This window comes from Hermetia illucens, chromosome 2 (assembly GCF_905115235.1).
Source record: "Hermetia illucens chromosome 2, iHerIll2.2.curated.20191125, whole genome shotgun sequence".
Classification (NCBI taxonomy): Eukaryota; Metazoa; Arthropoda; class Insecta; order Diptera; family Stratiomyidae; genus Hermetia; species Hermetia illucens.
This window is the reverse complement of record NC_051850.1, coordinates 147737883-147761316: the sequence shown is the minus strand read 5'-3', so window position 1 is coordinate 147761316 and position 23434 is coordinate 147737883. Positions and strand designations below refer to the sequence as shown.

The 23434-nt window shown below is 42.7% G+C and overlaps 1 protein-coding gene across 6 annotated transcripts in view; it reads left to right on the top strand.

Moving 5' to 3' along the window:
• Positions 1 to 23434, top strand: part of LOC119650257 (DNA-binding protein D-ETS-3) — a 204446-nt gene that overhangs the window by 41431 nt on the left and 139581 nt on the right. For all 6 annotated transcript variants that reach the window (XM_038052856.1, XM_038052855.1, XM_038052858.1 and 3 more), the window contains one exon: positions 14948 to 15025. In XM_038052856.1, coding sequence (XP_037908784.1) covers positions 14948 to 15025 — 78 coding nt within the window. The remainder of the gene's footprint in view (positions 1 to 14947; positions 15026 to 23434) is intronic.

Sequence of the window (23434 nt, the reverse complement as noted above, 5' to 3'; positions counted from 1 at the left end):
AAGCCGAGGGCGAGGAGGAGAACCCACAGGGAGACGAAAAAAACCGGAACAGTTGCCAAAATTTCGCCACGGGAAGTGAAAGATTTGTTTTCAACCCGTTTGTGGGTTCCGCCCGTTTAAGGAATCATTCACCGTTGCCGTCGCCACTATCACGAAATTACCGGGGACACGAATACTTTTTGGCAGCAGGTTCACATTGGCCTGCCTCAGCATTAACTTAGCGTCCAAAATCGTTCCGTCTTAGACAAGGCTTACATTTTTTGGGTCTCTTTGGTACTTTTTTCCAGTCAACTGCAATGTTTTCTGTATCGTCTCGAACAAATAAAATGGTTGTGATTCGTTCTGCACCCCAAAAATTTCCATACATGCATAAATTCGGTTGTCTGGAAGTTTCGAAACATGGAGATATCTATAGTCTCTACAAGGGTTAGAAGTAATGTCCTCGGGAACGAGGAGCATTATGATTGAGTCACATGCCGCAAGATACATTCATCTCTACACAATACATACGAATCATCTGATTTTGTAGGAGGATGCGTATTTGAATAGATAACTTCATTGAACGCCACCCTCATCCTGATCATTCGACAGAGGGTGCAGCTTCGAGGCGTACCTCTAACGGGAGCTCGGCATGTAACCCGGGGCTATGGATGGGGATGAGCACAACAAAAGGGATGTTATTGTCATGACAACATCATCATGTCTCTTTGTTGTATCGTTGTATTGTGCTGAATCGAATTTCGCATTTCAATTTGTATAGAAGTGAAAATCTATGGGGAGAGTGGCACGCTGTTTGTACAATTCCAGATGCTTCAGATTTGCACTCGGAGAGGTTGGGGATTGCTTTGTGCTGACTTACTAATGGGAACGCTCATTTAGGAGGAGGGATAATTATCGACAAAAACTAAATTTGGAGGCGGGAAGTTAATAGATGGCTTGAAGGAATGAGGTGTTGGAATTGGCGACTAAGATATTTAGGGTAGGATAGGGTAACCACAAAATAGACTGTGGTTGACACTTCCCAAGGCATTTCTCCTATTTAAAGACAGACGAAGAAAACTATGTAGCTGTGTGTGCTAATTTTTTTCATCGTTTCATTCTCCAAAATTGCCACTGGTCGATAGAACAGATAACAAAATAAAGATATGCTTGCCTATCAGACTTTCTGAACACAAGTACTGAGTATGGCCTTAGACTTCAAAAGGATCTTGAACAGACTTAGGTCTTTTTGTCGCCAACACAAGTCTTGGGTGTAGAAACCCCGCCAGCGTCGGTCGCCAGGTCGAGTATTTTTTATCAGGCTAGTAGCAATAGTGATGAAGGTATAGCGAAGGTAGGTGTAGACAGATAGTTGATAGCCATTTTTCCGCTTCTCTGATAGTTATTGAGAAAGCTGACTAAGATTCTGCCGCGATATTATTTTGAGAAATAAATGGGAAGAGAAGAGGAAAATCAGTTCTGCAACCTTCCACAGGGAAGAGCTAATCTACTTCTCATGTGCAATGCATGTTTAAGCAAGTTTTGGCCCTTTTGTTACTAATTCATAAGGCGATATTTTTTAGCATCCCGTTGGTTGTTCGTTCTCCACATTTCCAAATAAAACAAGGGAAACTCCGTATTGACCTTTGGTCTTTGCTAACACACGAATAAATAATTTACTTGTTGCATTGATACCACTATGATGTTGCTTCGCTTTTCAACAACATTCATGATGCATATAGCCAATAACAATTATCTCTGAGAACCCTTGAAAAGTTTCTGCTCTTCGCCAGCTGTTTTTTAGACTACCTATCGCGTATATCGCGGCCTAAAATGTACTAGTATACTTACCCACTTTGGTTTTTTCTAGGGCCAATGACCCATGTGCCCGCTCATTCTCCTTAGGTGACAGGCGCTTTGAAGTTTGACTTCTTTGCTTGTACCTTCTATATGGTTGTCATTTAAAGCTTGGTGAGGTATAGCGCTTAGAAGAGTGGATTCCGCTGCATGGTGTTGTCCGCAATGCAATTGTCGTCCCTCCTTTATGTGCCAGTTCCGTCCTCTGATCACAACGCATACAGGTCCCAAGCCTGTGTGCCGACCAAGTTGTTGATTTGTAATAGCGTCAGGCCAGCGTACTTTGATGATATTACACAGAGGCAAGCTTAGATTATTCGAGTAACAGTGGCAGTCACTTTCCACGTGCTACTCCCATATAGCAGCACAGAAAGAACACTAGCGCAGAACAGCTCAACTTGACCATGGTATTGAGGTAATGCGCTAGACAACAACTAGATCTGTACACCGTCAGCGGACACCACGTTTTTAGATATATAAATTGATCAACGCCTTCGATGCTCTGCCCATTAATGGGGAGAGTACGAAGATGTGTCAGATTGAGTGCCTTTGTTTTGTTGCTGTTTATCTTCAGTTCAACTCTATTTGCCTTTTTTTCCAAATCCAGAACCATTTAGCCAAGGTCCATGACCTGGTGATAGAGCAAAGATGTGTTTGAGGAAATATGCCGTAGTCCATTGAACTCCTCCACATCTTCCGAGCAAGGCAGCATATAGAACGTCACCCATTACAAGAAAAAATAATATCGGTGACAAAATGCAACCCCAGTGGACTGCACTTTGGATCTTAAAATCCTTCGAGATTTCATCTCGGTGCAACAAGTCAAATTTTGCACCATCATATGTCACTCCTTTAACTTTTAATTTCTCCAAAATACCCCTTCTGCCTAGAGCATACCAAATACACTCCATATTCACACTATCGAAAGCATGCTGGAAACCGATGAAGAGCAGGTGCAGCGAAGATCAAAACTCCGCCCTTTGTTCCAAAATGATCCGTAGGATGTTGATATGGCCAATGCAGGACGATCCGAAACAGAAACTAAAGAACAGCCTGCTCTCTGCAGATGGAGCTTTTGAAATGTTATTTGATCCGTTCCAAGATTATTTTAGCTATTATTCCAATGGTGACACTCCTTCCACTTTCTAGGAAAGTTTTCGGATTCCCAAGGTTTCCATACGAGTGAAAATAGCAGATCTGCAATAACTGCAGGTATAGCGATAAATATCTTTGCAGGAAAACCGTCAAACCGAGCGTCTTTACTTCGTTTGAGTGTTATGTTACGGTGACTAGCCAATTCATACATAAGAGGAGGAACCTACCGGATGTGATACGCTTAAAAGCCTGTTCAGTTGCTCTTTATCGTGCATGAGAAGTCGACCATTGCAGAACCATTGAAGAAAAAATGTAAGTTCTTCCGTGGTGTGAAATAAACATCTGAAATCATTGCATTCTACGCCATCTGACTAGCGTAATGGCAAAGTCCCTTTTGTCAGAGCGCACAGTACGTTATACTTCCCGGGATTTCGCTCGGTACCGGATTCCAAACGCCTCACGCTCACTGTCACTCGCAGAGGTCTATAGAGCCTGCAATCTCTTCCATCCATCGATCTGCTTCCATGATTTTGCACTCAGCCAGCCTGGCGGCTTACCTAGCGCCCAAGAAAAGAGCTTTTTTGATGTTGGCTCAACGCTCTTCGTTATTCTCAAACCGGTTACTCATTGAATCCGCAGTCTAGTCAGCACGATAGCTCTTCCACTGCGAGCGACAGCTGCGGTCGATATTGAATGGGGTGCTTGGGGATCACAGTTCCGCTAACCTACCCATCATATGGTATTGTCAAAATCCACTTTCGCGTGAAGACCACCAACCACGATCACAATGTCACTTTTAGGAAGCCTCCCCTGAGCTGCATGTGGTAGAACGCATTCTTCTCCATTATATCGGAAGTCTCCTTTGGTGCATAGCACTGTACTATCCTGCCGTAAGAATTCTATTAGAAACCGACTTCCAGGTGAAGAGACCGCGCCCCGCGGTAGCCGTGAAAAACAATCCGACACCTGTGCACATCTGCTACCAAAGTCCCACGATCTTACTTCAATTAGGTTCACAATGTCCAGCTTATGTCGTTGGAATCCGTGCTCGGGTTGGAGAAAGCGAGCATTCCGCGGACTTCCGGAATAACCGAGGAGCGAACGCGCATTCCAGAAATCAATCACTGCCCGTTTTCGATGTTGGTTACCGTGTGTATGAGGGCAGTCCCTATCCGAGGTGTTGTTGACATTTCGGTAGTAATAAAGTTTCAAAATTTGCAAGTTAGTAACCCACAAATTTTTCCCTTTTAGTCGCCTCTTATGATAGGCATAGAAGACTTTGAGTGTATAGTATTAAACTCACAGGGTGTATGTTTATCACCAGTAATTATACCGATAGACTACGTTTTCTACTTCTAGGAGTTTAACCTTACGTCTTATATTAGGTACTCTCTCAGGTGTGCTTTCCTACTCTGCACAAGTCCAGAACATTGTCGCACAATACGAATACATGAGTATTCTCACAATTATCCAAAGGCTCTTTTTAGCTCACTTTCTTGCTCGTTGCGTTCTAACCCGATATGGTCTGAAACCCAGAGCCAAACGTATTCAATTTATCAAGGGCTGGCTGTCAGTATCGATGAATATATTCTGTTTCCTATGGTTCTTAGGAAGGTTAAAGTACCATTGTACACTTTAAGCACATTTTGTCTTGCACCAACGCACTTTAGCCTAGAGAGGTATACCAGGTAATGAATCAATCGTGATGTTTATATCGCTTTGGAGTAATGGCATACAAGATTTCTCCGGCACTCCCCACTTCCTAAGCAACCTATTGATAAGAGTTTTATTCTCTACGATTATATTTACAATCTCTTACCTGGTGCTAGCCATAAATGTTAGCGTATTTCCTACATTTCCAACCTATTACTAAAAATAAATTTAAGAAAATACTACCCTCTTCGGTTAGTGTCTTTGCTTCTCCAAATCTCGCTGGAATATTACCATTGCAGGTGAGAAGAAATAATACTGACTTGTAATGACCAAATTGACCATGGGCAACCATTCGAGATGAGTTACCCCAAAACCTAAAGGAAGTAGCGAATGCAGAAACGTTTTTTAAGGGAGAGAGTGGCCAGATTTCTCGTCGGGGATGACCTTACCGAGTCATTTTTGTCTGAAATGATTAACAATCGGGGAATGCAGGTCATTCCTTCCCTTTCTTACAGTGACTGTATAGCAGAGAATATCACTCACATTTCGTAAAGTTAGAAGCTTGACAAACCAATGTGTCAGCAATATTATTATCACTGATGGAAGGACATGCACACCTACTTGCAAAACATATAACTAGGTCCAGAGAAGTTAGGCAACTCTATACCAACTGACTTGATCTGGGTTGGTGATTTAGTGTTGAAAACGTTGTGCTCTGCCGGAACCAACTCAAATGGCGCTAGTCCGCCAGTTTACTGGAGTATTCTTCTACTGCCAATACAACTGCTTATATCTCCGAGGAGAATATGGTCAACATTTCTCCGAGAGGTTGGCCTGATTCCATAATCTGGATTTTCTAAAATCTTTAAAACTTATCCCCCATGTCGGTGAAGACTGTTATGTTAGTAATTCCAGACTACTTGTGACTATCAACCAACCGATAGTTTCTTTTTGTGATTACTACAGAGTATACCTTCTCAAGGACAAATCTGTATATTAAATGACCAGCAGACACTAGAGCCACAGGATTTTTCCCCCGAATTTTCGAATTGACATACGGCCGTACAATTCGTTACTCTTCCTGTTATTAACAAAGATGAACTTCGACTTCCAGATAATGCACGCCTACGTTAAATAAGACTTTATTATGGATGTGCACATCTAGTAAATACATCACGGTGAAAGCCCCCAGGTCATATTTATAACAGTCGTGCACGCTAAAGTACAGGAGTTCTGATGATTTTCCTGGATATGGTACTTCCACGTTAATTTGAAGTTGAAATGCACTCCTAGATTTTTGTCTGCCTGTGCTAACTACATTTCCATCCATCCATTGTTGACAAGCAGATAGAGCGTTCCTAGCCTACTTAACACTTCCGGTGCTAGACCAGTCTTAACCAGAGGTCAGAGAGATACAAACTATAGATCATCTGTCGAGCTGCATTCATGAGGTTGCATACAGCCGATATGTGCTACCAAAAAAATCTCACAGCCTATTTATTACCAAATTTTGTTTACACCCCCTTTATGAATGACGATAATCAGGAAAATTCTCGACCTATCAGTTTTCCTTTGTGATCCGTTGCCTAGCAACATCTAAGTGGTGGTATTTAAATGGTTTTGGACCCAAATTTGTTTCAGGACCCCAACGTAATTTATTGGTTATCTAGAGATTAAAGAACAGTTGCTGAACAATGGCAGCGACACTCTTGAAAGTTTGTTTCATATCTTCCCACATATCGCTGAGAGAGGAGCAGTACCGCCTGATCCACTTGGTCGTCTTCTCGTCAATAAAGTTTAAGAGTTACTTTCTTGGTGTACAGTTACCGTCTAAAAGCAAGAGTTGACATGCATTTCTCATAACTAAAGTGAGTTCCCAGTTGTCGTTCGGCAATGGAAGAACCGCCTCAGTATGTTACAAATACCATGAAGTCCCCCGGAGAATATTTGTGTGCATTGGGCCGCCATCAAAGGCGATAAAATAAATTTCACCATTACACTGGTCAAAGAAGCTGCTAGAAATTATTACGACCCCGTCATTGCATACAATGTCGCGAAGAAAATTGAAGATGGTCGCAAATCTCACCAAGGTCCGGCCAAGACCATTAGCAATTGGCTTTCAGTGAAAAAAGCACTTCAGCAAGATTCCACGTCGTATAAAAACGAGTGGTCTTTAATGATTTGCTCCTTCAGGCACAAGTGATAACACCTCTGGCTTCAATGCATTCAAGCAAAGTAACTTTCACTTCAGATTATTTACTAAGAAATGAAAGAAGGTGATAATTGGTAAGCTCCTAAAGGAAAGCACTCCTTGAAAGCAATAATTAAAGTGGCCTTGCATGTTCTCTGCCGTAACAAAAATACTTAAATAATTCTGGAACGCATAAAGGAACTTCTCGAGTTAAGTTGACAGTGAGCATGCTAGTTTTCGCAAAGTATTCTCCTGTGCTACCGGCATTAACGCTCTTCGAAGCAGCATGCGAGAATTAGATCCCCACTTCACTCGACTTCTATGATTTTGGGACAACTTTCAATAGTGGCAATAGTTGCGGTGTCTGGAGTATTCTATGGGCAAGGACACGTTGAAGAAACTAGAATTTCGTAGAGGATGTTAGTGCAAAATATCATGTATTTTATCAAAAAACGATGTGGAAGAGGATCTCATTATCAACTATGCCAGGCACACTCTTTTCCAAGATGCTGGACGAATAGTTAAGAACAGCCGAGGAAGATGGTTCATGTTCCAAAGTAGTGACGATCTAAATGTAGGATCGTAGTTACCATCCAGCAGGTAATACATTTTACATAAAATGCTTGTTTTCAACCGTTTTATCAAATCCTCTCATATTACATCCTAAAAACAGTTTGGGCCAATAGCTGATATCAGCAATTATTACTGTTCGATGATCGAGTTGGTAGAGTGTCATCCTCTCGACCTCGTACCCTGTATTCGAAACCAGGTTGTGTCATGAACAAGCGAAAACACTTGCCCCCTACTAAGCTTTTGACTTACCTATTAATTGTGTCGATAATAAAACTGAAGCTTAGTCCTGAAATAGGATGAAAAGTAGAAACACCAGAAGAACGGACTAAACAGATGTTCCATAGAGAAGCGAACATGAGAGATACACTTATGATAGTATGATAAATCTAAGCTTTGCTTTCGCTCCTTTACCTTTCTATGTATTAATTCCACACTCAGTTGTAACTAACATTACAAGTAATGATGACGCTAACTTAATTGCATCATTAAACCACCCCATTCCCACACTGGAGTTGATCTTGTTCCACAGTATTATCCTGATATGTTACAACTCAACAACTCAATAAAACTCGAGTGGCATGTGCCAGAATTCGTCCCGGTTCAATGCATTTCAATTTAACTTCGATCATGACAAAGTTTTCGATTAGATGTGGTTGGTATTGATAGCTCTGTCATGGCTGGTGGGATTCTCAAGAACTCTCGTTCCCACCACTTTCGGTCACAGATAAAGCGATAAACCACTCTGAATGACAATAAGTCTCCTCGCAATGATAGTCCGAAACACTATATCGATAATGTCCTGCACGGTTACATACAATTAATTATCTATACTTTTTGACTGTGTGTATCTTCGCAGGGGTAGTATGGTTCGCTGGCAGTTTACTTTGAAGGGTGAGTGGTGTTTTGATTGAGGGGGTTGTAACCTTTTCAAATTGCTCAATTGGCGTGAACTATTTTGAGTAAATACACTTAGGCTTCTCAATTTATTGGATAACACTATCCTAATGTGCGGATGACAATTGAAATAAAGTGTTATTTTGTATCTACGAAATGATAAAAATTTATTTACTGCTGACTTCAGCTTAGTGAAATTTTAGAGTAAAATCTTTTCTATTCTATTTATTTGCACAAAACATATCAAAAATAGAAAGTATACAAAGAATACATACAAAATAAAGAATAATAATAAAACACAATGTGAACGGATTCAAAACTGCGTGAAGCTGGAAAATTAAGGACAAGTTCGAGCTTCTGCAAGAAATCCTAGTAGGGTATCAGCCCGAATATTAGAAATAAAATGCCTAGGTCACCCTACTGTTGTGTCAGTTTACCCAGTATAGTATAGATATTAACAATATGGTAGTATGTCATCTAAACCTATGACCGACAGAAACTTTATTACGTTCCCTACTTCCCAGGGTTTCAACCTGCTATCTGTTATTAAGTATTCTCCCAGGTGCCTAAACCTATTTTGCACAAATATCCCAGAACATGCGTGGAGGTTTCAACACTCTCCTCATAGAATCTACAGATAGTGTCGGTAGATATCTCTAGTTTCCCCAGGTGATAGTTTAGCCTGCAGTGACCAATGAGTATTCCTACTATGATTCACAGACGCTTTTTAATGAGGTTTAAACAACCTTTCGAGCACTTGGTTGGTTCGCTCCTGGTAAGTTCGCCCAGGCAAGTTCCGTCCACCGTACCTCTTCATTTTTCATATAGTAGCCATGAATCAATTTCCAGCTCCACAGAATTACTCTGGCGCGTCACTGCTCCTTTCCTGGTCAGTTCGTCCGCTGCTACACTGTCTTCAAACCAAATTTGACCTGAAACCCAGAGTATCAAGGTTTTGTTGAGCGTATTCACTCTGTTCAGGCATTTCCATGCCAGTTTGTAATTTACCTGGACCTAAGTGTTCCTTTCGAGGTTCAATATTTCTAATATATGCTGGTATGCTTATCCATTGGTTCAAAATGCGTTTTCCTTGGACCAATGACACCTGCTCCCCCTGCGTTCATCCCCATTTTTTCCCTGCTATGGACCTGCAAGTGTGACTTTTCGGCATACGTTTTCAATATGTGTCTTCCAGAGTAGTGTTTGGTCTAGTATGATTTCCAAATATTTGAACGCTGTTACTCGTTTCACCTATATGCCACATAATCTAGTGGTTCTCAGGTGATCAAGCTTGCGCTTCCTAGTGAATGGTATAATGTTGGCCTTGACAGGATATGCAGCCCCACATTTCTAGATCAGTTACTAGTGATTCACAGTCCGGTTTGAATTCTGTCACATAGGGTATCCTCATATTTGCCTCTACAAATTAAAACTATATCATCAGGGTAACCCTGGACTTTATTAGAGTGTCCCAGCATTCGTTCGCTTAGCTTCGGAATAAAGACAACTCCTGTCAGTCTCCATGCCCTTGGTATATATCGTAAGGCTATGCTGCCTCCTACCACTCTTAGAAGAGATTCTAGAATGATTTCTGGGCCTCCCTCGAATAGTGTTGGGAAAATATCATCTATTCCATATGATTTCAGTGGTTTAAAGGTTTCCACTGCCCATCTTACTCTAGTTTCCGAGCATACCTCTTTCGCTAGTTTCTAATTCACTTCTACCCCCTCTTGTCCGTCTCTTCCGCCGAGAAGTAATACCCCGGGAAATGAGTTCTTAGAAGTAGGTGTACCCTATCCTCCTCATTCTCCTTAAATGTCCCAACTGCCTTCTTCAGACAGACAGAAGATCTTTATCTTATCTTGGCTAGAGCTTTATATACATATAATTCCATGAAGCGATTCCGTTTTGCTTTCCTGATCGCGTTGCTATACATCGTCAGTGCAATTTTGTATCTCTGCCAGTTCTCGGTTTACTTCGCCCGGCTAAAGAGTTTTTGTCCTCCTTTCTTATTCTGGTTAGAGTATATTTCGCCAGGATCGAGGAACGTACGACTTGTTTGCCTAAGCTGGACAGCTGGCTTCATATGGGTCAATGACGACTCTGCTGAGGCATCTACCATTGTTTCTAGTTGTATTTCACTCATGATGTCACCACTCATCTGCAGAAGAGCCATGTTTTCACTTAGCTGTTTTCTGTAAGTGTCCCAGTCTGTTCTCCTCATCATAATGAACGGCGCATAGGAACTTCTGACATCCCGGTTTTGCGCCGAGGTCTACCAATTCTATCTCCATAAAAGCTTCCTGACGTCTTGGCCTACGCAATCGTTCCATCGCAGACAGGGTCTTCTTTTTCTACCATAAATATTACCCTTATAGTTTTCGGTTGGATTATCATCCGGATTATCGTATCGCTCATCGATTTCGTCGTCATGTAGGCTACGGAGTCCACCCTCATATAGGGGGCCAAAAATTCTTCAGAGGATTCTTCCCTCGAACACTATGACTGGCAAGATCAAGTCTTGTACAGTAAGAGCTTTGACCCTATGGTCAGACATTTCGAGCGAAACAGCCTTTTTTAGCAGCCAACAATCGTGCGAGAATTTCATTGTCATAGCTGTCATCGGTTGTGATTTTCGACCCTAGGATGGGAGAAGTTTTCAACGGTCTCAAAGTTGTAGGCTCCTATCTATATTGTTTTCGTTTGACCAGTGCGATTCGATGTTGTTCGTTGGCGCTGACATTGCAACCATATTCTCCTGGGATTCCCCATTATTCTAATCACTTTCGAGTCGTCCTTGTTGTCGAATCTGGTTATTCTGTGATCCGACATCCTCCAACTCTTGACCAAGGCGCTCATCAGAATGCTTCCTAGAGTTATGTCTATTACCTCTTGTCTGGTACTGATCGCGAATGTTAGTGTGTTCCCTACATTATGCATTTTAATTTACTACTGAGAATGAATTCCAGAAGGTACTCACCTCTTCGATTATTGTCGCTGCTTCCCCAAACTTCATAGTGGGCGCTGGCATTGCAGCCGAGAAGAAGTGGTAGTGCCTTCCTCTCGCAGAATTTTGCCAGTCTGACGGCTAATTCCGGGGGGATCCGCGTGCCGTCTAGTAGAAACTATCCTGATGCCACGACTGCCTCTCGGGTTCTTCCCCCGACTTCCAGTGCGACTTGGACAGGAACAAGATCTCCGAGAGATATATGTATCTTAAGTGTCTTTTGAGAGTGATGCAAGCTCTTGGCTTTCATAAGAGGAATCCCAAATTACCTGCCTACTTCTTCCTTGTAGACTGCGAATCTGCCCCCGGTACACCCAGGGCTCCTCACGTAGCACTATTTCAATGTTATCTTTGGAAGTTGTCCTTTCAATTACTGTAGATTCTACTTTCGCATGGTGAGATTTACCCGGGTTATCTTAGTGCTGGCTATCGGCTCTGTTAGTGCTTGGAGCTCTTCTCCAATGTCGAAGTATTATCCTACTCCTCCGACATGGCATCCCTTGCGTTTTGCTGTCCGACGTTGGCTATCCCGACCGTGAGGAGTTTGCCTTTGCCCTCTTCTTTGCTTCTTAAAAACTCTCGATAACCGCGTGTGAAGATAAAGGTTTTGAGTGACGAGGAGACGTAGAAGCTTCCCCGTCTCAACCGCTGCGACTTTGGGAAAGTAGGCCGTCAAAATCTGTGCCCCTGGTATATCATCCCAGCAGACGTCGACAGTTCTGTTCCATTTCATCCTGGCAGTTTAGAGGCGATAGTCTAAGCCAGTCGACCGCGTTGCCTGTCGCGCATTTGACCAGTATCTGTCCGTCGAAACTGTATGCGGGTGAACACGAGCTCCTTATTTCATGCCTCACACATCTGGATGACGAGAGGTTCCCAATTATTTCCTGCTCATCACGAGTGAATATTCATTCCGGAAACACTTTCGGCAGTATGAACAGTCGAATGCCCTTGATCGCATTGGCATAGCTAGGTCTTTTGGCGTTTGTTTTCATCCCTGATCGTCCCGAGATTTTTCGTTTCTTGGGATCGGATTTAAGTTTCTTGTGAGCATTTCTCTCTTGCGGACTGACTCCCGCTGCTCCCCGCTTTCTTGGCTCCGATGTTCAAAGCTTACGTTTGTCCTGAGCCTTCTTAAGGGCCGCCTCTGGCTTCAGGCTATCTTTCATATAGCGCAGATACCATTTAGCATCTGCGAATTTGAGACCTGTCTCCTTCCTAATATCTGATATGGTGACCCGAGACGTACCTTTGCTCGTCCCTGCTTTTTAGGAGTAGACCTTCGTTGGTTGCGGTTGGTTGACCTTGGCTTCACTGCTTGATCCACCAGCTTCTCCTTTCTAGGGTGTGTTCACCTAACTCTCAGTGTTATGGAGATGTGCCTCCTCCTTGTTTTTTGTAAGTCCTTTTCTGTGTGTTTATTTTTTCTAATCATTTGAATCTCACGAGTATGGAGATTAGGAGATCCGCCCTGCGATAGCCCCACCTAACACGGTAAGATCAGGCTTACTCACTGAGGTGACCAAGTATCAGTGAGGCTCCGTTCGAATATAGTCAGTTACCCCCGACTGATGTTTTTCGACTCCTAGGTCTAAATCCGTAGCGTTTTATTAATAGTAGTGCCACCTCGTACAGGGTGTGGCTGTCGCCATCCACTAACTGTCTTGGTAGACGAGAGAATTGTCTCCTGGAGAGCCATCGACCCCAGAGAGAGATAGGTTGGCTCCCACGCGGCTATATCCTCCAGTCTATTGCTTGAGGAAAGTAAATCAAAGAGATTAAAATCTGAAGAAATCATACATTTTAGATTGTTTTTTGCCAGCTTTTGCAGGCTAGCTCATGGGTTCGACTATAAGATTTGGTTCTACTTGGTCGAGTTAAGTAAGCCATTAGCAAAATAAAATTGCTTCTACATCGGAAACTCTTAAGTTAAATTCCTCGTCTTCGAAATCGCAGTTAGTCGATGAATATAACTTTTGATCAATGATATTGTCATTACAACCTTCGACCCATTTCCCTTTAGTTCCTACCAAATTCAGGAATCTTTTATTGTATATTGTGCCATTTGGAAAACTCGTGATCTATGAGTTTAAACACTTCTGTCTTCGGTAAGGAAAGGGGATCTGGATTGAAAGTAACAGAATAATGTTCTGCTGGTGTGACAATCCAATCCAGAGCTTTGAAACGTATTGAAGCTCATCGTTATTGCACTTATTTGACTCAGGTACTCATTCACAGCTGAGTCGAATAGTATCCGACAAACAGTCACGATACAAATTCCTCTGCCGCCAGTGAGGTTTGAACCGTGAGCTTCTGCTACGATAGCCTGGTGCTCTAACCACTGAGCCATCCAAACACAAAGTGTTAAGGTAACGCCTGACAATGACGAGAACGGGACTCGCCAACGTTCCACACTGCAGGTTGCAGAGGAGTCATTCTCGATGGAACTATTGTGTCCGAATCAGCTGTGTAGTCGTGGACGGGTAGCAAATTTTGGAGAAATTCCCGGCGAGTGACCATCAATACATCAGGTTTGAAATGGTTGACGCTATCTTTCGACTTGCAAGAGCCCGGCGCTTTCCCTGCACATGAAATGTAGCGTATATGAACATCGGGAGATTCATTGAAGCTCTTGGGAAACCTAGAGCGACACTATAGCACACTTCAGAGCATGGTGCGCTGCAGCTGGCATTGTCGTAAATTTTATGAACTTGGTAATGGCAGTCTGTGGGGCTTCCAAACTCCGGAGGCGTACCTATTGGTGAACGGCGGAGTTTCCGACGCAAGAAGAGCGTTTCATAAGATCCGCCGTTTGGTACAGCATTTAAACAACCGGGGGAAGCATGCACCACAATAGCAGAGTTAAGATCAGCTAAAATCAGACTCCGCAGCTCGGTGCTGGCAGATGCTAATCAACGAGATGTATGTGGGAACTGGCTAATAAGTTTATCACCCAGAAAATCGGGATTTCACTTTACGTCGAACAGATGGACCGAATTGTGCGGAAATTATTCCCTACGAACCCCCGCGGAGGATTTTCAAATTTTCAAAGGTGAATGAAAATTCTTCTATGAAAAATAAGAACGCTCAGGACCCGACGTTATCTTGTCAGAAGTATATAAACCGATGTTTCAAGTCGGAAGGTGACAAGGCAGTTGAATTTAAGAGAAATGAGATCCGCAGGAGATGCTCTCATGCAAATAGTTGGCATGGGGCACCAATCGCTGATGTTGGCGAGTAGTGCTCCCCGTTACGTTTGATGTAATAATAGCTTCGACTTCGTAAGATTGGTAAACCTGATGCTAATTCCACATGCCGTGTTATGAATATTGATGGATAATCTGAGGACCACTCCCTACCTATGAGACGCTGGAGATGCAGAAGTGGATGGAGATCGCGTCGGGGGTAGCATAAGCATCCACCCCTGGACTGACCTCTGAAGGTCCATCCTCTGAGGCTGTCAACTTTTCAGATTGTCCCAGAGGGAGTTAAAAGCATATCCGAGAACCGATGGCAACGTCTATTTAGGTACTTCTTAGAGGCATCTCCTCATATATCTAAATATAATACGCACAGTTTAAATTCGATTCTGGCTATCCACAAACATATTTCATTACATTCATTTTTCCACTCCATATTTTAGGTAATAAGCAAAGTTTTATTTACTAAGCTTAATTTCGATATATTTCATATTGCAGGTTCAGAGAAGTCATCGTTGTGCTTATCTACTCATGGATTTAGTGATAGCTTACGTCCCAGTACAAAATGTGGATCAGGTGAGCTAGTTAATTTCTAAGTAAATATTGGGTTGGGGAAAAAGTAATGTCGTATTTGTGATCAAATTTTAACGCTTTATTCAACATACTTATAATTATCCGATTTAAGTCAGATATGCGTCATTTTGTTCCGGACTATACGGTGGGTGCGATACGACATCCCATCTGAGCTCCCGTAGTTTCTGGCGGGTCATCAAAGATGTGTGAGACCGAGCGTTGTCCTGGTGGAACAGAACACCATTCCTATTGACCAATTCTGGCCGCTTCTAGTCAATCGCCTGCTTCAAACGGTCGAGTTGCTCACAGTAGAGGATCGAATTGAGGGTCTAGCCATAGTTGAGCAGCTCATTGTGGATGACTCCCTTCCAATCCCACCAAACACACAACAAAACCTTCCTGGCCGTCAATCCGGGCTTGGCGATGGTTTGGGCCGGCTTGCCGCGATCCACTTTTCATCGCCAGTCACCATCTGCATCAAAAATGGGTCGAATTCGTTCGGTTTCAGCAGTGCATCGCATGCGTTGATTCGATCCAAGAGATTTTTTTCCGTCAACTCATGTGGCACCCAAACATTCAGCTTTTTTTGGAATCCAATCTTCTGCAAATGGTTCCAAACGGTTTTATGGTCTATACCCAGTTCCTGGCCAATCGAGCGAGTGCTCACAGGCCTTTGATTTTGACGATTTTATCAGTACGGGGTGTATCTTCGACATCCACTACCCCAAAACGAAATCGATCGAACCAACGCCTCATAAACCCATAAACTCCACAAATTTGTTTGGCCGCCTTCGTTGCATTTTTACCTCTCAGGTAGTAAAAATGTAAAATATGACGAATTTCTTGCTTCGTGGACTCCATTTTTGACGCGCTATAACTTGAGACTGAAACGTGCGATCATAAAACTGTCAAAGAGACACCTATAGATTGTCGTCTTCGAATTGCCGTATAGTATGACCGGATGCGATAAGTACAACACAAGATATGTTTAAGTGTCGCCATTTATTGACAAAATACGACATTACTTTTTCCCCAGCCTAATAGTTGGGCTTTTTCAATATATGTATATTTGTTATGTACACATATTTCTCAATGTACTCGAATATTTTAATTTTGAGAATGTGAACCCAACTTAAGAGAAATATTTTCTCTGAGCGCAAATCAAAAATCAGAAGATTACCAGTCTAAACTGAAAGCCCAACACTGCCTCCAAGCAGCCCCCTTGACCTTTTTCGCCTATCAACGGTGCTTCTCTGATCACTTTTTTGCCAAAAAAAAAAAAATTCTCTTGTTTCTACTATGTAAACGGAAAGTCTACTTTTTCTTCCTACTTTTCTGTAGCTTTCATCTTTTGCTAGTAGGAGCAGCGCGTCTGGATCGAGTTCACCAATTTTATCAGTTATAAGCTTGGTCCGGATAGAGTCGAGATGATTTCGAATTTTATCTAACGTATTAAGTCATCATTGTTTTAGTCAGGCTCTGTGAGGTTTAACCCTATGGTCTGGGGTTTAAGAATACACTCCAAGGCTTACCTGCTTGCCGTAAAAGGCAGGTTAAGGAAAATGGCAATTGCACAGTCCTATGCACCAACGGGGACATCCAATATAGTGGAGAAGGATTGTTTCTACAGCAATTACACGCAGTTCAGGAGAGACTTCCTGAAGGTGGCACTGGGATTGTGATGGCTGAACTGAATGACAAGGTGTGCTCTGACAACACCTACTCTCGAATTTGTGGTGGAGAAACACGGTCTTGGCAATAGTAACAGCCTGCACCAACTCGTTATTGAGGCATATTGTTCTAGCACAGTATTTGCCATAAGGTCAATTGCATTTTAACTGACCGAGACCATATAAGCAATCAGATGACAATTAGCAGTAGATTTAGGACTTGCCTCCTGGATTTGCATAACAAGAGAGACGCTGACTCGACCTCGAAACAGATTACCATTTCACTTACATTCGCTTGCTTGTTGTGCCCGCAACTTCTCGCGGAAGGGTGCGAGCCCCCAAAGTTCAAAATTGGCGGCGAGTTTGATCAAGCTATCGCTCGAAAGTGGGAAAGCTATCTTGCTGATCGGACGGCAGATATACTGAGTACCCCAACTGAGAATATCGACGAGCATTTTGCCGCCAAGGAAAGCAATACTTTTAACATCTCGTCATAAGATCTGGTTGACTGCGAAATCGTGGATGCGGGTCGACGAATGGAAGGGGTTGAACGTTTTATTGGTCGATGTGAGTAATAGTTGGCGTGACGCAACCGAACTCCAACACCGAGCGAAATCCAGGAAAGTTCAGCGTTATATGTGTCATGACAAAAGGGAATTTGCTATTGTACTGGCCATGGAAGTGGAAGATGCCACAAAACGCAATTGTTTCAAAAGTATGTACCGTATCATGAAAGTGTTTGTATGTGATCACAAATCTTTTGATGGTCCTGATAAGGACGGTAACGAGTAACTGAATAGGTGGACAACAACAGCAAGAACAATTTACCACGGTTCTTGACCGGATCACATCCGGTGAAGTTCTTCTTGTGGATGAATGGACCCTTCCCAGAGGGCGCCAAAAGGAAATGATCGTTAAGATTCTATAGAAAAGCACCCGCTTTGAGTGTGACATTTGTAGGGTCATCTGCGTGCTCCCTGCCGTTGCAAAGGGAATAGCTAAAATAATCTTGGAACGCATCAGAAAGCATCCCAAAAAGTTGACCGATAAAGAGCAACCAGTATTGACCACCTTATTGATTATTTTGGAGGAGTGCGCGTAGTTCAGATTTTCGCTCCACTCGCTCTTCATCGTTCTAGCGATAGCCCTCTATAGTGGAAACAGGGAGTGTATTTGGAGTACTCTACGGAGGAGGGCATTCCAAAGGGGAGTCCACTAGCTTTCCGTCCTGTCATCGATATTATTTGTTCTAGTTATCGGCTAGGTTCGTCATGCTGCCTTGTGCGGAGGACACGGATGATATCATTTCTCAAACGTTTCGATTGCTCTAATGACATTTGTTTAGTTTCAGACCGGGCCATGGACCTTGGCTAAATAGCTCTGGCCCTGGAAAGAGCTGCAGATGGAATTAAATTGGGAATAAACACCACTATCGTGGGGGAGCTGAGGCGCCCTTCAGGTAACCGCGAACGGATAAATGGCAACCATATGCATATAAGTGTATATGTCTATGAATACATAACTTGAAAATGATAGTCTGACGTTCGTTGCGCGTATATTTATCGCTCACCTGTCACTGGAGATTCCTTAATCCTTGAATAATATGTCTAACAGACGTAAAGAACATCTCCAATTCCATATCAATTCGGCGAAAAGTATTGACTCCGGCGGTATTTACTAGAGCAACATTCAGGTGTAATAATACTTCGGTCAATATGTACTCTCTTCCTGTTGTCTGTCTGCCTGTGACACGCAACGCCTACTCCTATTTGGTGAGAAGGTGAGAACTGTAAATCTCCTTGCATGCAGTAAGTAATATAATTCTAAGTTGAATTTAAGGGGCGAACCCGTGAGATTCTTTTCACCGCATGTGGAGTATAAAATGAAAGGTCTCGATTTAGCTGGCTCCAGTTCTCACATTTGATGGAAAGGGAGGCACTACAATGTCTGGAAAGTAATAATTATTGTCACGAACATATTCACCGAAACTATTTAATGAAAAATTTTAAAAAACCAAGAAGTATGATCCGCGAATGTCCTTATTTTGGCAGAGCCTCTGAAGGGTACAGGGTAATATACCCTGACGCTAAGATGTACATCAATTTTGTAAAATTATTCTGCGTCCGGAAAGCTGAGTGGCTAGAGCACAAGGTTGTCGTACGGAAGGTCGCGGTTCAAATCTCACTGGTGGCAGTGGAATTTGTATCGTGATTTGACGTCGGATATCAGTCGACTCAGCTGTGAATGAGTACCTGAGTCAAATCAGGGTAATAATCTCGGGCGAGCGCAATGCTGACCACATTGCCTCGTACAGTGTATTGTAGTGAACCGTTATGGTCTTGAATGAAGTGCTCTAACACACTTCCAGGCCATGATCCAATTCGGCTGTTGTTCTAACGATTATTATTAGAATCTCGAAAATTTCTTCTCTGCAATGCCAATGCAATTTATACAGCAGAAAGACGAGACTGGGGGGCAAGGCAGTAACCCAGTGGTAAATTCAATGTTTTGTAGTTCAGAATATCAGTTATCCCTAGACCTGTTTTCTGAGAGATATTTCTCACGCATTGGAAACATTTTCGTCCTTTTTAACATCCGGACTTATGACCCTTTTGAATACATATTTTGACTGGGGAATGGGGTGACCTACTTCCTTTAATACATTTAAGATAGTGTTTTGTATGAAATGAATGAACAAAGTTTCGTAAATCAAAAATCTCACATTATTCTAACATATTCAGATAAATATGCTGATAAATGTCCGCAGGCTCTTTCAAAAAAGTAATGAACCGTCCACCAATATGACTCAAGGCTAAGAAATTGTGAGGTCACACATGAATAAAGGAAACTATCTAGAGGAAGACCAAGCTATTCACCATGGCTGGCAAAATACCCTTGCCTAGATAAAAATATCAAAAGCACACCATCATTCAACAAAGGCCATAGACGCAGAAAATATCTCAACTACTTACTGAAAAGGCTCGATGATGACTATGACACCAAGCAAACATGAATTATCCATAAACTATCTGCTTCCGGGAATCGAAATTCCATAATGCCATCGAAGGACCCGATTACACAAAAGCCACTGTGGCAGCGAGTAAATGATTTTTCTGTCCCTCCACATAATGTCGGTTGTACATACATACATCGTCAATACGCCATTTCATTTTCACACAGAAAAGTCTTTTAATGCAATCTGGAATGGCTTGTGATAAGTTTCGATTGTCTATTTTATCGTGAAGATTCCTAGAAGAAGGAAGAGCCGTATCACCCTCACATCGACGGGCGTCATCCTCTGTGTTTGCTCGTACAATAAACCATTCTCGCAAGGATATCATCGAACACACCCATAAATATGAAGGCTTTTGTATCAAGGCATCGAGCGTTACGTCGTTTTCGCTCCTTGGGAAGGAAAGTATAGAGAAAGCGCAGTGGAAAACGTTTTTACCATAAATCATATTTTTAACAATAACAAATGGTTCCTGTTGTTGGGGATAATGCTTAAATGTTCTAAGGCAATAATGCAAACGTAGGGCAATGGTGCTGCTTCTCGTATACTCCAGATTATCGACTTCTAATGTGCAAGGAGTGGCCTCACCCTGAATCCCCCGACATTGATCCATTTAATTTTTGTAGAGATTATGGGAATATTCATAAATTGCCTATCGGGAATGATGTATGATGATATGTACGAATAAACGGAAGAGAGACTTTCTATGACTCAACGACAAAAACTTGATTCAAAAGTGTCTTTAATGTTTAGATAGCTTAACAATTTTATTTAAATTGGTTAGTTTTCTTCCCAGATCCATCTGGTCACTCAATGCCTGTGTACATTCTGAACAAATTTGTAAAGTGCTAAGGCCAAGCTGCAAAAATTGTATTAATAAATTTAATATGTGTTGCATATCAACGTGCGGAACGTGAATAGCCATCGGACGGTCGGCTGGTATTCAAATCAAGGGCGGCATATAAATATTTATGAGGTCAGCCAACTAATGAGTGTGTTTCACCCCTTTCGCGGAACAACGCGCTGCCAACGTTTTCTGACCCGCACGTTGGGTGTGATATAAAATTATCCCTTTGCTTCGGCACGGTTATTACCATAGATTGTTTCTTTATGCTGCCCTATTTTGGATTTAATTAGAAACACTGACGAGTGAAAAATCTCACACGAATGCTATTTTCGCTGCGTCCTTAAGGTAAATTGTGTGGGGAGGGGATCGCTTCTATTGTTTGTTCCATTTCGTCACGTTTTCCATCATTCATGAGTGTTAAATTTAAGGTTTCACAGACGTATGGCACGTGGCCAATTTTTAAAGATGTTTGAATATTTGGTTTGTTACTTCTTGGAATTCTACCTATAAAACAATGAAACACATCCTTGTTATGCTCCATAAATTGTGAACTTATGTTTCTGCCCACTCTAGATCCAGATATGAAGTCTCTTTACTGGTATTTGGTATAATATATTATCTCCTCTTAAACAGATACTGGCGTCTGGATAGCTCCCAGAAAAACCATTGTGTGTCACACTTTTCAGGAAATACTGCCGGTTTTTAACTACATGCGCTATTTCGACCAGGACCTACACAGGTTTCCTGGAGGGCCCAATCCCTAACTTTGATTGCAGGTGGACTGCACTATATACCACGGTGGACCTTGATCCTAATATGTAACCTATCCCTGCCCCTTTCATCCTTCAGAAAAGGTACAGTGCAGTGCGTCGGCAGCAGCACAGTAACTGTAGGAAAACGGCCAGTTATAGTAAACCGAGTTTTTAAGATGCATGGCTCAGTATCCATACATAAGACTTACCTAAATCTCTACTGAACTAAGGAGGACGGCACCCAAGTTAAAACGCAACTTCATGTTTGAGACCTGAAGGTCTCTTTGTTCGCTTGGACGTAATCACAACCCCCATGAGACTCCCACTAGGGGGCCAACCGCTATAAGTGAGCTGAAAGCATATGAACCAGAAATTCTCCTGAGACATGAAGATTTAGAGAACTATTGTCATTCTCAAGGAACTAGTATACCCCTGGTACAGTTTCGTAGTCGTAGCCACCTCAGATGGTCCCCGTGCCGATTCGGGCCTTACCGACCTAACTAGGCCTTAAGGCATTCCCCCATTGTATCACGGCCAGCAAGCCAAAGTGTCGACTGCGTTTCTCGGTGCTACCACGTGGAAGTTCTTCTCGCCCACTTGGTTTTGGTTTGGCCGACAGGGTGCATCATCCTCGCAGCCACCTTAGAGCACCAGCGGCGTTGACAGGTGGAATTGCTCCTAGTGAATTATTCCCGTAGTCGGCTTGCCGTTGAACCTGTACCGAGTAGATTAGATGGGAATATTCCAATTAGACTCTATTTATCTCTGTTTCTGTTTTATTTTGCTGAGGATAGAATTAAGTACATGGTAACTCCCCCTCGACACCACCTTCTCGTGGTTGGGGAGCCTTTGGTACTTTATTGCTACACTAAGGGTGTCCAGAAACACATGAAAATTGAAACAAATGCGACTAAATTGTTCTTGCCGGACACGTGCTGGATGTTCGAAGTAAACTCACTGAAATTCAGCTGCTGAAGTTGGCAGGACGACGCTTTGTCAGGCTTTTGATTAAAAGCGAAGATAAGAAGCTTGTGGTCCGTGAACACTGTGAACGGCCTGCCTTCTAGGGAATATCGGAAGTATTTGATTGCCATGTACGCGGCTAAGGCCTCACGATCATAGGTGCCGTAGTTCCGTTTGATTGGTATTCAATTTCTTGGAAAAAAGTTCAGCGGCTTCCAGATGTGGTTCACCTTTTGGTGAAGAGCAGCACTTATTGCGATGTCTGAGGCATCCACGAATTTGGTTAGGGGTGCATTTGGTTGAGAGAACGCCAGGAGTGAATTTTCCTGTTTCTATCCCGAACTAGGTCTTGATTTGTGCAGTCTCCAAGAGGATCTTCCAGAGTGCATTAGGGCTTCTTTGCCGCCAGACAAAATTGTGTCTGCCAAGCATTGCCGTCGCAGTGGTTAAGACCTGGTGGTTTACCGTAAATACCTGCCCGTAGGCATAACCCCACGGTCCCCTCCCACCCCGGATTGATTTGGAGAGTACAATCAGATCTCCGCCTTGGCCAATCTACTAACTTTGCCGCAACTAAGGGGTATGGCACCCGAATTATACAGCGCAACTTCATGATTGAGCCCATAAGGGGCTCTGTCCATCACATAATCACAGCCGCAACCACAATTAAATTCCCGCAAGGGGCAAATGGGAAATAACCGGCTTGGAAACATCTCATGGGACAACCAGAGCGTTTCCCGGTGTTGACTCAGCTGGCAGAGTTGCTGCTTCACCTAAATACCAATAGTTGGTACTGGTACTTCATACGGTATTTGAAACTCTGCCTTTGTAATGAAGTGCAACTCATGATGTTGAAGTGCTCTTGAGACGGACAAAGTACTCACGAGGTACAAAGACTTGAACGAATGTCTACTCCAACTCAAGTGTTCGCCAAGCAATGGGCTAAAAGAATTGCAAAAGGTCGTCCCGGTGTAATAGTTTGTAAAATCTATTTTCAAAATTGAAAATGAAAACCCCGCAAGATACGGCACGGATATCGTTTCTTTCATTTTGTTAGCCCTTGTTTCACTTGTCTGCTGTTTGTTATACATGGGAGGAGTACCGACATAGGGCCCCCATAGGCAGTACCTAGATAGGGCCCTCGTTCTAGAGAAAGATTTCAACAGC